This window comes from Phyllobates terribilis, unplaced genomic scaffold, assembly GCF_046119375.1.
Source record: "Phyllobates terribilis strain yellow unplaced genomic scaffold, ASM4611937v1 Scaffold_9__5_contigs__length_417890890, whole genome shotgun sequence".
NCBI lineage: Eukaryota > Metazoa > Chordata > Amphibia > Anura > Dendrobatidae > Phyllobates > Phyllobates terribilis.
The window spans coordinates 93,018,014-93,036,157 of NW_027362769.1; the positions used below are offsets into that span (position 1 = coordinate 93,018,014).

Consider the following 18,144-nt stretch of genomic DNA (forward strand, 5'->3'; position numbering starts at 1 on the left):
ATACATGGTGCTTCAGATCCCACATCTGCAAGGAGTCTGTATGTTCTCCCCGTGTTTGCGTAGGTTTCCTCCAGGTTCTCCGGTTTCCTCCCACACAACAAATACACACTTATAGGGATTGTGAGCCCCAATGGGGGCAGTGATGATGTTTGTAAAGTGCTGTGGTATATTATGATACTATATAAGTACATTTAAAAGTGATCAATTATTTTTCTCAGAGACCAAATATCATGCTTATTGGGAGCCAAAATTGGTCATAGAATGGTCAAGGTGTAGTTTACACAGAATATTATTATTATTTATTTCAGAGCACCATTGATTCTATAGTGCTGTATATGTAAAAAGGGGTTTACATACAAAATAAAAATATAAATTACATTTGAACAAACTGTGAAAAACTGTTACAGAAGGGGAGGACCCTGCCTTTGTGAGCTTACAGTCTATCGGGTAATGGGGAAGTAGGTTGGTTAAATGGGTTCTCCAAGAATGCGAGAAAATGGCCCCTGTCACGTAATTCAAATGGCAGCCTGTCCTAAACACGTGAAACACAGCTCACAAGATGTGTGTCTCAACTGACAGAGGAGATGTATTGTCAGCACATATTTTGGTGAGCTGCTGGAGAAGTGCTGGAGAAGAATTGTGACAAGAAAATAAATAAGTCTTCTCCTTGGCTGACAGAACACAAAGGATTTTTTTCTCCAGCCTTAGTTGTCAGTGCTCAGTTAGCCGAGGAAAAGATTTATTTTTCCTCCTGTCACAGCTACCGTTTGGAATATGTGACAGGGACTATTTTATTACATTGTTGGAAAACCCCTTTTAGTCCTCAATTAATCTAATACCAAAATGACCAAAATGGCCAACTGATCTTCCAGAAAAAGTATCCACATGGCAAAAAATTATGTTAGATAATTATCATTATTGATTGTCTTATGTAAATATCCTCTTCAGAGAGAAAGAGAACTAGAACTCTAGTGAGACCAATTGGATGTAGCAATCGTAAGAGTCCATGTTGACCCTTTATTGAGCCTTGCCACATGACTTAGGTTAAAAAGACAAATCAGACACTCAATTTGGGGGACACATGTTTTGGGATGTTTTTCCCTTCATTCTAAGTCATGTGGTAAGGCTTATTAAAGGGTTAATATTGACTTTTAGGATTGCTATCCCCTATAGGTGGCACTGGAGTTCTAATCTTCTTCCTTTCTGAAGAGGATATTTGAACATTTTATTTCCCACAGGAGCATTGGATGGTCTATAAGTCTTACTTATGGCTTGGCACTCTCCACAAGGAGAAATATTCCTCCTTAAACACCCTATAGATTGTCAGCGAATAAATGGTCTTAGAGAAGAAGAGGGTTGTCAAAAGAATACAGAATCTGTTTTTCTGTGTATAACTATTTTCAGTCCTTTAAGAATGGATGTAAAGATATTAAAAATGAAATTCATTCTGATTCTTAAGCTGACGATATATGATAAGTAGCTATCGACCGAACTATTGTTCATTCGATACCTATCTCTTCTGACTCCCCCATACGCGGGAACACTTAGCTGAGCCGAGATTTCCTGTGTTCTCTACAAGAAAGACACTGCCAGAATTAAGGGTCAATTGTTCATCTCCCCACAAAACAAAAGGATCAGAGGATTGCATTCCAACCACCCAATTCATATGACCTCCAACATAAACTGGTTTGGCCACCCTTAGTTGAATGGGTCTGGAGGCCATTATTGTGGAGGGTTTGAAGTGTGATAGTGTAAAGCGGCACCTGAAGGCGAACTATTTTTTAGCATTATGGAGCTCTCTGTCCTCTATATATTTAGCTAAATGTGCTGCTTCCCTGGAAAAACGCTTCATTAATCAATAGTGGGGTTTATTTGGTTCTGAGGACTTACGATTATTGACTCACTATGGGCATGGTAGTTGTGCACTGCAGAAGAAGGTCAGGCTCATCCATATTGTGAAATGACCAAAAATAGAGTTTAAATAAAAAGTGCTAAAAAATTGTGATCTCCCATATCAATATATAGATATACAATATATGTCCAAAATAAAAATGTGCACATATTGAATGAGAACAGAACAAGTCCGAGACATCACAGCTCATCTTGTGCAGGCAAGTGTCAGCATGAAGTAGTGACCTATTGTATACGGTACACTGAGCTAATGAGCTGCTTTACAAACTGCAGATCTGAATGGTAGTAATTGTGTGTCCACAAAAAATGGATTTTCTAATGGCTTTTAGTTTACAGAAACTCCTGCATCTGGTTTAGAAAGTGGGATCCATTTTTCAAACATAGCACTGCTTGATTAATTGCATTGATTTGGGAAGTTTAGGTGTGAGCTGGGAAGAAGTTTTGCAGAATTTAGCATCCATTGTAGGGGAAAAAAATCATCTCCCCCTCCTAAATCCCAGACAGGGGAGGTCTGGAGACATCTGAGAGGAGGAGTCCTGGGCACTGGAGTAAAAAGCAGCCGGGGTTCGACTGGTCTTGCATTTACTCCTGACTTCTGCTCCAGGAGAGGAGAACAAGAGACACTTTCACTGCAGCTCTGCCAGACGGTGGCCAAATGGATCTATTATAATATGAATTTTAACCTTTTTTTGCATTGTCTGCTTAGCTCTGTATTCAAGGATTTATATATTTAATACTCTTTGCACTTTTTACATTTTTTTCCCGCTACTATAAAAGTTTATGTAACTTAACTTTTTGGCTGGACGTAAAGTTGACATTGACTTCATCATAACGCTAAGAATGTCCCCTTCCGGGAATTTTTATTTCTTTTTAATGGCTTTGGGACTGTTGATCACTCTGCCCAGGGCAAAAAGTGCAGCATGTGAGCCTGTAAGGATTCCCATGTGCAAGTCAATGCCTTGGAACATGACTAAGATGCCCAACCATCTGCATCACAGCACCCAAGCCAATGCTATATTGGCCATTGAGCAGTTTGAGGGCTTATTGGCCACTGAATGCAGTCATGACCTCCTGTTCTTTCTTTGTGCCATGTATGCCCCTATATGCACCATTGATTTCCAGCATGAGCCTATTAAGCCATGTAAATCAGTCTGTGAGAGGGCAAGAACAGGCTGTGAACCCATTCTCATCAAGTATAGGCATACGTGGCCAGAGAGCCTGGCATGTGAAGAGCTACCTGTCTACGACAGAGGAGTCTGCATTTCTCCAGAGGCAATTATCACAGTGGAACAAGGAACCGGTAAAGTTTTACGTTTTTGTATATACATACTATTGTTTTAAATTTTTCAATTTATGAAGGAAAAAGTGGCAAATGGGTAATGGGGTCAACATTTACAAAGTAGCAATTATAGCAAATGCTCTAGATATTTCTTTAAACCTTGTAAGAGCATAAGAGTATCTCAACAGGTAGATAAAACTTAATATTGCCAAAAGATGGTCAGTGATTATTTGGTAGATTGATAATTTGTGAATCTATGAGTCCAAAACAATTGGTTCTGACTGACGAAAATTAATCCATCAATCAGAATATTTAGGGCCAGTCTAACAATAAATTATTATTATTATTATTATTTCTACAATTTTAGTGTTTATCAAGTGGCCAAAATGTTTTCATGTGAGTCAGTTGATAAACTCCAAATATTTTCTGAAGGAGAAATAATTTTTAATTCATTTCATCTGAATGTGAAACGTTATCATGAACTCTATTGTTCCTTATCAGATCTTAAAGTGTATAATAGACTTTTCTTTTAGGGTCCCCATTCACGTTAGACAAAAATTGCTTGAACCCTCCAATATCAGCTGGATTGTCGGACAGTCTAATGTGTATGGGTATCTCCCAACTCCCCCCCCCCCCCACAGATGATGTTGAGGGAGAGAATGATTGCCAATGGTCAATTCTTTTTTTCTCAAGGAGATAAACTTCTGCCAGAGGAGTCTGACAGTGGCTCCTTTATAAAGAACACAGGGACACTTTAAAAGCCCCAATACACTTTAAGCTAATGTTAGCTGAACCCGCCAGTATTGATGGGCTTGGTTGACTGTCTAATGCGTATGGATGCAATGGCCGACTGATTCTGCCAATAAATTCGACATTCTATAACTAATACATCGTAACTTTAAAAATATGATTTTTTTATGATACACAATTTCTTGAAATTACTGACTATAAAATGTAGCGAAATCGTCAAACTGAGTAGCCTGACTAATATTACCTATTAGATCTCAGAGATCACAGCAATGATGTCACTGTTTAAAACTGATGACAACACTGTATTGATGCACACCAATCTATATAGTGTGTTTCTGTATTTTCCTGTATCCCCCATGAATTGCTGAGATATCTGAATATATGTTCATAACTATTTGTTGACTTTTATGACCCTGAGAAGTCTATTATCATTCATAGTCTTCCCTTATACTTGTCAGTATAAGAGCTCACTCATACACCTATGAATCATGTACGTGTTTTATTCATGTCCTTTACAGATAGAACATGTACCCATAAGGCTTGGGCTACACGGCGACTTTGGCAGTGACACCTGTTGCGCGAAAATTGCAGCAAAATACAAGTGAACGGGGTCATATTGCTACCCTGAGGGTAGTGTAACAAGCAATTCGCGAGAAGTCGAACCACGTCAGAGTTTTTGTGATTTACTTGTCACAGTCACAATATCTTCGAGGTCACAGTGTGACCCAATTCATTTATATGTTGCGGCGATGTAGCAGCGACACCTAGCGAACTTTGGTTGTGCAACAGCTGTAATGGCTAAAGTCGGTACGTAGCTCTAGTCATAGATTCAATAGAACAACACATGTCTTTATTTTTTGTGGACAGAGTGGTCCTGAAAAAAAAAGGAGAAATGTCTGTTTTTTTTTTTTATCTGAGTCACCAATCAAAATCACCTATACAAGTCTATGGTTCCGTGAAAATCACAGACAGTACACATTGCCATCCATGTGCTCTCCATTTTTAACATTAAACAGGATAGGAGAAGCTTTGCAATTGATTTATTTATTTTTTCAGAGAAAACCACTGACGATAAAAATGGACACACTGACCAAACAGACCGTTTTTGCACACCAAAAAAAATCATTGATGTCTGAATGAGACCTAATGCTTATGTGAAATCTTTTGTTATGCTTTGTCTTCACATAAAGATATAGATATTAAAAGCTCATTTTTAGAATGAGAATAAAGCCCAACAGATGACCTTGGAATAGATTGATAAAGGACATGTCATCATGAAAAGTTTCAGGTGATGCCCATGGCAAGTGATGGACTATTTTGCTTAATCACAATGTCAAACCTAGATGTCACATAATGTATAGAATAGTGGAAAGAGATATTGGGATAGTGGAAGTTTACACAGTGTTTTTCTGTAGTTTTGCAAGCACAGCCTTCCTACTTTTGCCAAAAATTTACATAAACATAATTCTAGAGAATACTTATCTCACCAGATAACAACATTCTACATAATGAAAACTTCTAAAGTTGGCCATAGACACAAAGTCACGGCTACGATCGTGACAAGTATAGTGATGCCAAACTGCTTTTGAACCATATACTTACAGTCAGAATACTTTCATGGAAATAAGCAGACTTTTCCATTTTCAATCCCTAAATCTGGAATTCTTGCAGAGGAGAAGCTAAAGGCTCATGGTCTCTAGCGCAAAGGTTCAGCATTGCCCCCCCCCCTCCTTCTGTCCTAACCAATATGCAAAACCAAAATTGCATTGTGTATACATTTGTGTGTACATCAAGATGTACAAAGTTACCACAGTACTGTATGGAACCCTACTATACTTTCCCATGCCTCCCATGTCATATAGGCACATACTGAGATTTTTTTTTATATGAATGTTTCAGTAATAAAAAAAATGCATACTAGAGGGGTGTCCTATTGGACAAATAAATATGTACCTGTAGTTTGGCTATTCTGTCATTCTAATTTGTTTTTGGCAAAGCTTTTTGACCCCCAACTTAATCCAGATTCCAGACTAGTAAAAGCAGCGTAGACCCTAGCTCAAACTCTAAAATTAGTTAGATCAGACCCCAAAATTAATTTAGCGACCAGAACAGACTCCAAAATTAAATTAGACCCTAGACAATACCCTAAAATAAATTCAGGCACCAAAACAAGCCCCTTAATAAAGATTCAGACCCCCCAAAGTTAACTCAGACCTCAGATCAGACCCTAAAATAAATCCAGTCTCTCCAAGACCTTAATAAATTGAAACCCCAAACCATACACCAAAATCACTTCAGACCTCAGACCAGAACTCTGTGTTTATTTACTGCTCCTCGCTCCCGTTCTTGCAAATACAATGGGTTTGACTTCTTTTAAACATATCTGTCAGAGCAAAAGACATATCATATACTTACAGCAGAGGCATTCCCAGAAAAATTATTAATAATTATGTGAAACCTTCCTAGAGAGGGCCCCTGAACAAAGATGCATTACCGACGAAACTGATTTGATCACTTCCTCTGAGGATCATCGCTATGTGAATAACAAGACAATGCAATCTTAATTTGACCTTAAGTGAAGGCCCTCACCTTGACATTTCTTTAAAGAAGACCTCTCACTTGCCCAAAAAATGTAGTTAAATACCTTGTAAAAATTTCTGAGCTAGCTCCCCGGATTCTGATGTTTTTTTGTTTTGTTTTGCACTATATTGTTCCATTGTAGAGATATTCAAATTTGTTCCTTTTGGAGACTAATATGTGAAATCTCTGCTTTAAGTCCAAGTTGGCGTTTCTTCAGAGTCTTTTCTGGCGCCTTCACCCCTCATCCCAGACGATGCCAACCATAACTCCGAAGCATCTGAGACTACTGCTGTGATTGATAGTGTGGCACCCCAGGGGTCTGGTTTCCACAGTAACAGCAATGTTATGTCTGAGAGCAGGTGGGAGGTCTCTTGGTCAGGGATCCTGTGCATGCCACACCTCCTGCCCAGTCCTGGGAGGGGAAGAACTTCCCCTATATAAACCTAGGGCTGAGGCAGGGTTAGTGAGTAGAGAAGAAGTAGAGACAGAGAAGAGAAGCAGATATAGGAAAAGAACATCAGGAGCTCTGTGGGAGCAGTGCTATAAGGAGTCAGGGGCTGGCAGCTGCAGAGCTCGCCCTGACTGAGAAGCTATCACCGGACCCGGAGTCCGAGGCTGTGGGGACTAATCTTTACCCAGCAGCAGAAACCGACCGGCAGGGGATTTCAGGTCCTCTGGCCAAGAAACCCGAAGGCACGGTCACACGCGTGGGACCAGCACCGCCGTCGTGGAGCGGAAGCTACTAGAAGGCCCCGAGTCACCGGCCATACGGGTGAGCACCACACGGTACACTCAGGGACGTGGGCTACTTATACCCGCCTCTAGCAAGGTAGCCAGAAGAGTACGGTTAGTTTGGGAGGCCTACAACTCCGCCTGGCCAGGGGAGATCCCATCTGCTCAAGGACTGACCAGGCCCCAATCGCTAGCAGTACTCCGGGAGGGTCTATCTTTGTCACCAGTAAAGACCCTGAACTACACCGTACCGTCTCCGAGTGGTTCCTGCTACCCCCATCATCCACGTCGGCTGCCCTGAGGCCATACCCCTCCCGTTGGGGGTTATACTATCACGCTGCACAATCCTACCACCGGCCTCAGCGGTCTGCCCTGCAGCGGCAGCTCCTTCGCTGCATTCAACGGGTGGCGTAGTCGTACAACATCTACCGCTAATACAGCGCCACTTAGTCTGACTCCCTGGGCACGGACCGGGTCACCGCCACGAGACTACAACCCTCAACAGATCCGGCTCCGGGTAAGCTCCCGCGTGCGCAACGCTGCGCGACACAGGCCCAGGGGTGCGTCAATAGCATCTAGGAGGGAAGGGTGAAAGCACCAGAGAAGACTCTGAAGAAACGCCCTCTTTTACTCCAAGCAGAGATTTCACATACTGTGCTCCAAAAGGAACAAATGAGAATATCTTTGCAATGGAGTAACGCAGCTTAAAACGGAAAAGAGAGGCAGAATCAGGAGAGCTCAGGGACTTTTCCAAGGTATTTAACACATTTTTTTTAGTAAGTGATAGGTGCTGTTTCAATCTCTTCAGTTGTATTTGATTTTTAAAAATAATGTCACTGTAGTTTAGCTTTGAAATCTGTAAGCTTAATAAATTTTCATAATTGTCTTAATGACTCCTCAGCTTAGTTAGGGTATGTTCACACTGTGTCTTTTTCTGGTGGATTTTCAGCGGCTTTGCTCCTAAAAATACAAGAAATAGTGCTCACAAAATGCTCAAAAAAATCTTCTTATTCATTTTTATAGGAAACCGACTTGCTGTTTATATGTTCAGGCATTTGAGCCTCTTTTAAACACTCCAAGCTTTCAAATGCCAAGCGTTTAAAATAAGTGACAAGTCCATTCTTCTGGCATTATCCTTTGCAATAAAAAATACACTCGGAAGATGCCTGGGTGTCTTTTTGAATGTTTTGTAAGCATTTTGACCTTAAAACATGTGGTCAAAAACTACTTTTGAGGCACAGTGAAAAACTCAGAAGGGACAAAGCGCCATATAGGAGTACAGATTTTGCTGGAATGGTTTGAGGGTGCCATGTCACATTGGCAGAGACCACGAGGTGCCAGAACAGCAGAACCCCTCCATAAATGACCCCACTTTACAAACTACACCCGCCAATGAATTCATCTAGGGGTGCAATGAGCATGTTGACACCACAAAAAATGTACCTCACAGTTTGTTCTGCAATTTCTCCTGAGTGCACCAATACCCTACACTTGATTGGGAAATACTTTTCAGGCACAGTGGAAAGCTCAGAAGGGAAAGAGCGCTATATGATAGTGCAGATTTGGTAGTTACGGTTTCGGATGCCATGACCCACTGGAAGATCCCCTGAGGTGTCACAGAAGAACCCTCCCATACGTGACCCCATTTTCCAAACTACACCTCTCAATAAATTCATCCAGTGATCATATTGACACCATGGATGTCCCACAAAATTTTATACCATTTGGGTAATGAAGAAAAAATAATTACATTTTTATATTTCATAGAATAGTTTGCGGACTCAATAAACAGAGCCCCTAAGTGCTAGAAGAACAGAATACCCCCCTCAAGTGACCCCATTTTGGAAATTTCACCCCTCTGGGAATTTATCTATAGGTGTAGTGATGATGATTTTCGGATATCAGTTAAATGCTGCTGTTATATGCTCTATGACTGAGGGGAGTGGAGTAAAGATACAGACTATTGAGGACAAAAATTCTCCTTACAGATCTGTCATAGGTCAAGAGTGTACAGTTAAGCATACCTCTGCCCGTATATTGTAGTGCCCGGTACATTGTAGTGCCCGGTACATTGTAGTGGTCCAAACATTGTGCCCAGCTCGTGCTTCTGGAGACATGCACCAGTAAATTAAGCGGGCTTTCATCTCTACAGAAATGCTAAACATGTGGGCTCTAAATGTGGTATAGGCACACTGGGGCTCAGAAGGGAGGGGGCCATTTGGATTTAGGAGTGCAGATTTCGTTGGGTTTCTTTTGTGGGACGAGGAGCCATAGTGCTTTTCCAGAGCCTTTGTGCTACCAGTAAAGTGGAAACCCCCTATATTTCCGTTAACAGGTGACAGACCAGAGTGAGGACTTGCTTTTTTTGTGGATTGAGTTGAAGCTTTTATTGAGAATATTTTACATAACATTTTGGATCACATTTATCCTGCTCTCTATGGTGAGCACTTACATCGGGGTTTCCATCTAAATTTCGCAATTATATGATTCAGATGACACCCCCTATGGGCTCACTATAATGAGGCAGCAGAGTTACTATGAACTCTATCTGGCCTCTTTTCAGCGGAGGCCTTCTTTTTAGAGGTGCACAAAACTGTGGCCGACTGCGCTTTTATGCACACTGAAAAAGACATACACCGCTGAATCATAGGCCAGATGGAGTCCACAGTGCCTTCATCTGCCTCATTATAGGGAATCTTCCGCTGGGGGTTCCGTCTGAATCATGTATTTCTGAAATTTACACAGAAACCCCGGTGTAAGCGCTCAGCGCAGAGCACAGGATAAATGTCAGCTGAGCCTTACTGGGATATTTTGGAGGCAGAATGATCAAATCAACAGCAGGTGAAGAATTGGTTTTATTTATTTTTTATGCCATTCCTCGTGTGGTATAAGTGATTAAATGACTTTATTCTTCGAGTTGGTGCTATTACAGCAATACCAGATTTATATCGGGTTTTTATGTTTGGCTGCTATAACACACTAAAAGATGCTTTTTTTTGCATCGCCATATTTTGAGAGCTATAATTTTCTATATTTCTGCCAACAGTCATATGAAGGCTTGTTTTTGCGGAAAGAGTTGATGTTTTTATTGGTACCATTTTTGGGCACATAACATTTTTTGATCTTTCTTTTCTGATTATTTTGAAGGCACAATGAACAAAAATCAGCAATTCCACCGCTGATGGAGCTGTATGACAGCTTGTTTCCAGCTATACCATTTTTATTTATATTTTTCCTTTTGATTGCGCGTTATCACTTTTCTTTGGCGGGATGATGAAAATGCATTGTTTTTTTACACATTTTTTATAAAAATTTTGCACAGAGTTCACTGATAGGTTTAAATAGTGTGACAGTTTTATAAAGTGGGTTGTTCCGTACGCAGCGATACCAAATATGTGTATTTTTTTTTCTACATAGATATACCTATTTATTGGTTTAATATTTTTTCATTTTTATTGTTTGTTTATTTTATGATTTTTTTTTATATTTTTATATATTTTTTTTACTTTATTTTTACTTTTTTACTTAGTCTCTCTATGGGACTTTAATTTTTAAGTTTTTAACCAGCATTTCAATGCATTATACCTCTCAGTGCTGAACTTACAGAAGCCTCTTAGGCCATGCTCTGAGCATGGTCTAATAGGCTTGCCATAGCTGGCTGACCCGGAGGTAATCATGATGACCTTGGGTTGTCATGGCAATGATTGGGCCCTCGCGATGATGTTGGATCCAAAGGGAGAGGGAGCTGTCTCTAAAAGTTGTAGCATACAGGTCAGGACTTATCACTGTCTCAGGCCACATTAGTTTCCCATCAGGCAGATGCAGGGCAGTCGGGTTAGTGTAGTCTAGTCAGTCGTTGCAGGTCATTCTAGGGTGTAACACTTATCACTTGCCAGAGATTCCTCGTCCCCTTACAGGGTAGTTGTCAGAGAGTGGTCTGTATCCACTTGCTGTGTTCTAGGGCCACTTCTTTCTGGAGGTGTCTCTTCCTGCAGTCTCTCTGAGCTCAGCAGTCTAGAGCTGGTCAACAGGTCCAGCAGGTTCACCCCATGTAAACCATACAGGGCGATCTGCCACACTCACTGTATTCACAAGGGCCATTGTTATTCCAATTTCTTAAAGGGCCAGTGCCAAATTTATTTTTCTTAAGACTAAACACTAAGTTTCCTACTGTGAGCATCCATCAGACAGAACATAAAACTCTTTAAAGCCAGTTACTTTACTGGCTTTAACAGTTCAATGTGTTTTGTTTTCTGTAAAGGGGTGTGTGCCGAATTTACATCAGACGTGAAACACAATAGGACACATGTTTAAAAACTGAACCAGTGTTTTTGTAGGAGAGGCACTTGGACATGACCAAAAAATGTTTACAGAGTGAGAGCCGCAGCGCACAATGTTCTCATGGGTCCATATCATAACCCCGTGGACAGGTAATGTGCATGACCATAATGTGAAGCACAAAATACACCTTCACCAACTTTATATAGTGTCTTGCAAGTTTCTTGCAAGTTTCTTTTTTGCAGCTTTCAGTTTTGGGGATACGGTTCAGTTTTGTCGCTTGTGCATCAAATTTACAAACATGCCTGCGCTAGTTGTGATACTTTTTTTTGCATACCTGATACATTTTGTGCTGTTTATTTTTCCATACATTTACGACCGTACCAGCCTATATCTCAAATGCAGATTTTCTTGTCTCCTACTAGTTCATGTTCCAAACTTGTCTTATTAACTAGTTAATGTGACACAGGTTTGCCTTTGACAACGAAAAAAATTAATTGTGCTGCAAAGATGTTTATTCTAATTTTTTTTACACAGGTGCATGAGTTTCTCTTTCATCTCTTACAACACCCCCTCATGTTATATCACAGTGAATGGGACATTTTTATTAAAAGCAAAATATCCATGAAATGTCAGAAGTTGCCAACTAGGAGAGTAGACCTTTCCTATGCAGATTTTACATTTTGCCTAATTTTGTTATTATGTGCCCCTAGTACCATTGTCAGGTTTCTTTCAAGTATTTTGGAGTAGTCAGGGTGGACAGTAAGTAAAGACAAGCATAAAGAATCCTAAGCTTAATGAAACTCTTCTATTGAAGTCTAATGGGAAGTTTCTTTACACATTGTCAGTGGTCTGGCAAACAGTTGTTGCATAATTACTTCTGATGGATAATTTAGCCTAATTCAGTGTCGGCCAAGAGCTTTTGTGCGCGCGGCTCAAGGGATTCTCTGAAAAGAATGGGAGGACTGAAGAAAGGTCATTTTACTTGGCTGGATAGTGAATGAAGGATTTTGAATGTTACAAATGTGCTTCTAGGTAGGAAACAAAACATTGGAATCAGGGGATTTTGTGTTTAATTCATTTTTTTTGGTACATTTTTTATTATGTGTATGGCTCCGTGCTGAAAGTTTATTTTTAGCCCGTACTTACTAGGTGATTTTAGTTGTTATTGCATCCTCATTTTCACTTATTTGTTACTATTTATCTATCTACGCCCTGAAAAAGTGTTTATGCCCCCCAGATTTTTTATGATATATCAACACAAAATAGCAAGTATTTGTGAAATGTAAAGGAAATGATAAATAGTTTTCTAATTATTTTAAAAATATAAATCTGAAAATTGTGACGTGCCTTTGTATTCAGCCCCCTATGGCCTAATACCACTAAATAAAATCCTGAGTGATCAATTCCCCAAGAATTCACATAATTAGTAAATTGAGTCTCTCTGTGTGTAATTTATTCTCAGTATAACTACAGCTGTTCTGTGAAGGCCTCAAAGATTTGTTTGAGAACATTAGGGATCAAAAAGCATCATGAAAACCAAGGAACACACCAGACAGATCAGGGATAAAGTTGTGGAGAAGAATAAAGCAGAATTAGGTTATAAAAAATAGCCCAAGGTCTGAACATCTCACGGAGCACTGATCAATCCATCACCTAAAAATGGAAGTATTATGGCACAAATGCAAATATACCAAGACATGACCATCCAACTAAACTGACATCCCAAGCAAGGAGGGCACTGAATAGGGAAGCAGCCAAAAGGCCCATGGTTATTCTGGAGGAGCTGCGGAGATCCACAGTTCAGGTGGGAGAATTTATCCACATGACAATTATTAGTGGTATGCTAAACAAATCTCGCCTTTATGGAAGAGTGGCAAGAAGAAAGACATTTTTGAAAGCAAGCCATAAAAAATACTGTTTGCAGTTTGCAAAAACCATGTAGGGGACACAGCTAGCATGTGTAAGAAGGTGCTCTGGTCAGATGAGACCAATGTAGAATATTTTGGGCTAAATGCAAAACGCAAAACGTGTGGTGGAAAACTAACACTACACATCACCCTGAAAATATCATCCCCACAGTCAAACATAGTGGTGGCAGCATATTGTTGTGTTGATGCCTTTCTTTAGCAGGGACAGGGAAGCTTGTCAGAGTTGATGGAAGGATGGATGGAGCTAAATACAGGGCAATCCTGGAGGAAAACCTGTTAGACACTGCAAAGACCTGAGACTGGATAGCGGATTCACCTTCCATCAGGACAATGACCCTAAAAATACTGCCAGAGCTACAATGGATGGATTAGATTAGGGGTGGGAACCGAGGGTCCAAAGGCCATTGACGGCCCTCGATGAACTTTTTACCGGCCCCCGGACAGATTCATCGGGGCCACAGTGCTTGGGCAGGCAGCTGTTTTTTTTTCAAATTCAAACTTTATTAAAAATTTTATACATTTTTAACAGGAAATTAGAGCATACAAAGCATGATAATGGAATCGAACAAGACCCAACACTATATATCTAAAACATTAGTAATCCCAATAGCAACAATGAATCCCCTTGAAGGAGGATTGAATTGGTACTGAATGGATGGGTCTGATAACAGGTCTGCCTCATAATACTATGAACCGTAGAAAATCTAGACGTAAATGGAGGAGAGGATGAAAAGGGACATTGTAGGAATAAGGAAGGAGAAAAGAGAAAGTAGGTAGATGACAGGATTTCCTGTATCTATGAACAAGTATATGACCTGGTGTAAAGACAAGTTGTAAATGTGTTATTGAAGGAGAGTCAATTCGGATGGATCTATACATGGGCGAATCCAAGAAAGCCTCCCAGTGAAACCACTTGGTAGCTAATTTATTCCTCTCCTCATGAGAATGGGCAATCAACATCTGCATTTGCTGCGTTGTGGCAACCTCCGTAAACCATTCCTCGAGGGAGGGAGCTTCTGTAGTTTTCCAGTGGCGTGGGATTATGGTCTTGGCAGCTTGTAACAAATGTCTCAGAAGAGACCTTTTGAAGCTAGCCCTTGACATTGGAAGCATGAATAGGAGGATAGCTTCAGGTTTACTAGGAATCATTACCCCTGTAACCGCCTGGATCACGTTAAGGACACCTTCCCAAAAGGCTATCAGGCCCAAGCAGGACCACCATATATGGACCGACAGCTGGGTTTTTACGGCCACCGGCCTTTTAATTTCTTCTTGCTCTCTGAGCACACGCACGCAGTGTTCACTGCTGAATACTGAGGCACGTGCAATGAAAGATTACTCCCTGACACAAGTGCCAGCATCAAGACACACTTTGTGGGTGGAGTTAGTGCACAATTTGTATGACCCCAAAGGATGGTATAAATATCCAAATGGCCCTTGGCAGAAAGAAGGTTCCTCAGCCCTGGTTTATATCAAAGCTTATTCATGTGTGTGAATGACCCAATCACAGTCCAGACCTAAATTCCATTGAGAATCTGTGGCAAGGCTTGAAAATGTCTCCTTTCAGTCTCACTGAACTAGAGCGAGCGTGCAAAGAAGAATGGGCAAAAATTTCAATCTCTAGATGTGAAAGGCTGGTAGAGACATACCCCAAAAGGCTTGCAGCAGGAATTGCAGCGAAAGGAGGTCCTACAAAGTATTGACTCAAGGAAATTGAATACACATGCACATGATAATTTTCAGATCTATATTTTGAAATATTTAGAAAACCAAGTATCATTTCATTTACACTTCACAAATACTTGGTCCAATAAACAACATTTAAGTTTGTGGTTGTACCGTGAAAAAATGTGGAAAAGTTCACAGGGTATGAATACTTTCTCAAGCCACTGTATCAATTGATCTATCTATCTATCTATCTATCTATCTATCTATCTATCTATCTATCTATCTATCTATCTATCTATCTATCTACATATGTTTTATGAAAACGACTCAACCATAGCTTGACAAGCAGACAATTGTGTTAAAACTGCCAAATACAACAAAAACCTTGGCATAAAAAATTGGCAAATGATAGATACATTAATGTTCTTTTTGCTGCTATCCAGTCATAAACTTTAGAGAAGTATACAAAGAATACAGACATAACTCATAAAATAAATGTGTAAATATTTAAGAAGAAAAAAATTGCAACAGAATCACCATCTTCATTATTATCATAGACATTGTTACTCCATATAGACCACTGACCTCAGAACTTTGCATCAGTATTTCTAAGGCAGAACTAGGAGCTAGTACAAATTATAACAGAGATGTACTCCTGTCTGGTGCATGGGTTGACTGAAAAATGCACCAATTTCATTAATAGGAACGTAGTACTTCTTAATGAATTTGACGCATCTTATTCCAGATGACTTTTGATCAAGATTAGTCTTGATGAATTTTCCCCCTTATTGCTCAGACATCAGTGATTTTTCTTATATGCAAAAAATGGATTGAGTTTCATCAGTATTTTTGATCAGAGCGTCATTAGCACTTGGTCAGAGTGTCAGTTTTTATCATCAGTGTTTGGTCAGAGTGTCAGTTTTTTATCATCAGTGTTTGGTCAGGGTTTATTCAGTTTTTTGTCAAGTGAAGCTGACCCATTGGTGAGTTTGATCAGACACTTGGATCAGTATCGGACAAGTCTCTGTGCTTTTTTTACAGACTACTCGGTCCAAGGAAACAATCGGACATGTGAACTACACCATAGATTATTATAGGTACGAGTGCCACCTGTGAAAAACTCAGCACTCGTATGAGAAAAAATGACGTCTGAATGAGCCCTAAGTGTTATCTATCAGTCCTTTCAGCATGCACAAAAACCCAGCAGATTAGTTGGCGACAAATATGGTCTCCAGCTTTGTCCCCCATTCCCTGCAATGCCAGCTGCTTGGCAATACTTTCAATGCCATTGTTGTGAATAGATGAAAACAATCTGAAGGAAACTTTAATGGATCCTCACGGGCAGTTTAGCGATTCCAGATGATTTAACCGGAGTCATCAATTACAACTTTTCAAAAAGTTGCAAAATTTGGTGCACTTTCACTCTTGTCCCACCATGGTACAGCAATAATTTGGCACATTTTTATGACTTTTGTACTTTTGGGACCTTTTGATGTTAAAAAGTTGCAAAAGCAGTACAACACAGGAAAAGGCCCATTTTTGACTTCCAAATTCATGACTACCAAATTCATGAATCTCGTGCACCATTTTGATGGATTTTGCACCCAAAATGGCAACTGATACAACAAGACAAAAAAGGAAAGTGACTTAAAACTTGATGCAAATGATGAATCGGGGCCATAGTATGGCAAACAATTTAAAATGACTGTTCAATAGGACAGCCATAACAACTATTCTCAAAGCTACTAGTACACTCCTGGGGTAGCCATGCTGATGAAGGACTTCCACACTATCACTGCTGCCCAATAGAAATATAGGGAGAATGGTGGACCAGGCACTTTAATGTAAAGTAAAAAAAAAACCCTTAGGCCCAAATTCATTAAAGCTTTCATGCCAGAATTCTGTCTAAAAGCTTTGAAGAGTCGCAAAATTTGAACTCAGAGTTGCACCAAAATTTTTTGACTCCCAACTAGGACAAAATGGGCAGAGCTGGGGTGGGACACCACAGCTCCTCTAATTCATGAGCTGTGGTGTTCCCTACTCCAGAAATCTCAGTCCAGTCTCTGACTGGACTGAGATTTCTGGTGTGGTGCATGGAGGCACATGCCACTCATCAAACGCTCCAGATCCACGAAGAGGCGTCTTGATGAATCGGCCCTTCATATTGACACCATCCTCATTGCACATAGTTAAAGGGAATATGTCAGCAGGTATTTGCTCTTTAATCTGAGAGCAGCATAATGTAGAGGCAGAGAGCCTGATTCCAGTGATATGTCATTTGCTCAGCAGCTTTTGTAGTTTCAATGCAATCAGTGTTTTATCAGCAGGAGATTATCATTAGAGGACTAGGTGCCATGTGCCAGGCAGTCCAGCTAATCTGTATAACCCCGCCCCCACCACTGATTGGAAGCTTTCTTACAATGCACGGTGTACACAGACCAATCAGGGGTGTGGGCGGGGTTATACACAGCTCAGCATTCTGAGAACTGCTGCATCTACAGCAGAGAAAACAGGAATTCTATCAAAACCAAGCAGCCCAGTAAGTGACACATCGTTGGAATCAGGCTCTCTGCCTCTACATCATGCAACTCTAAGATTACATAGCAAAAACCTGCAGACAGATTCCCTTTAAGGAGCTGCAGAAGTTCAGTTAACAATGCCGTCACTTACATCCAGCTTGCACATAGCACTTTCAGTGAATAGGGGTATTTATGTTTGCGTTGACTGCGCTGTCAATCATAGTGAGTCATTTTTTGCAAAACTTGGACATTTCAACACTTGAGATCTGCTTCCTGCATCTTATACATTTATACAGTAATTATCCTATTACATGCCACAAAATAAACACAACCCAGATGGCCGAGTCTTGTAATAACAAGTATTTTATTTAGGCGACACAAGGGGTATATTTCTGGTATAGCTGAAACAGGAACATCTGACTGAGCGATCTGTAAAAGCCAAGTGTATATGGATGTTTGTAAATGGTAATCTAACTCATACCCCTCCTCTCAAAAT

General features: G+C 40.3%; 1 protein-coding gene across 1 annotated transcript in view; it reads left to right on the forward strand.

Moving 5' to 3' along the window:
- Positions 1-2,461: 2,461 nt before the first annotated feature.
- The window catches only part of FRZB (frizzled related protein), a 71,342-nt gene continuing 55,659 nt past the window's right edge, over positions 2,462-18,144 (forward strand). Inside the window, exon 1 of the mRNA XM_073646786.1 lies at positions 2,462-3,211. Within this exon, the coding sequence (XP_073502887.1) occupies positions 2,752-3,211 (460 nt within the window). The 5' untranslated portion in view covers positions 2,462-2,751. The remainder of the gene's footprint in view (positions 3,212-18,144) is intronic.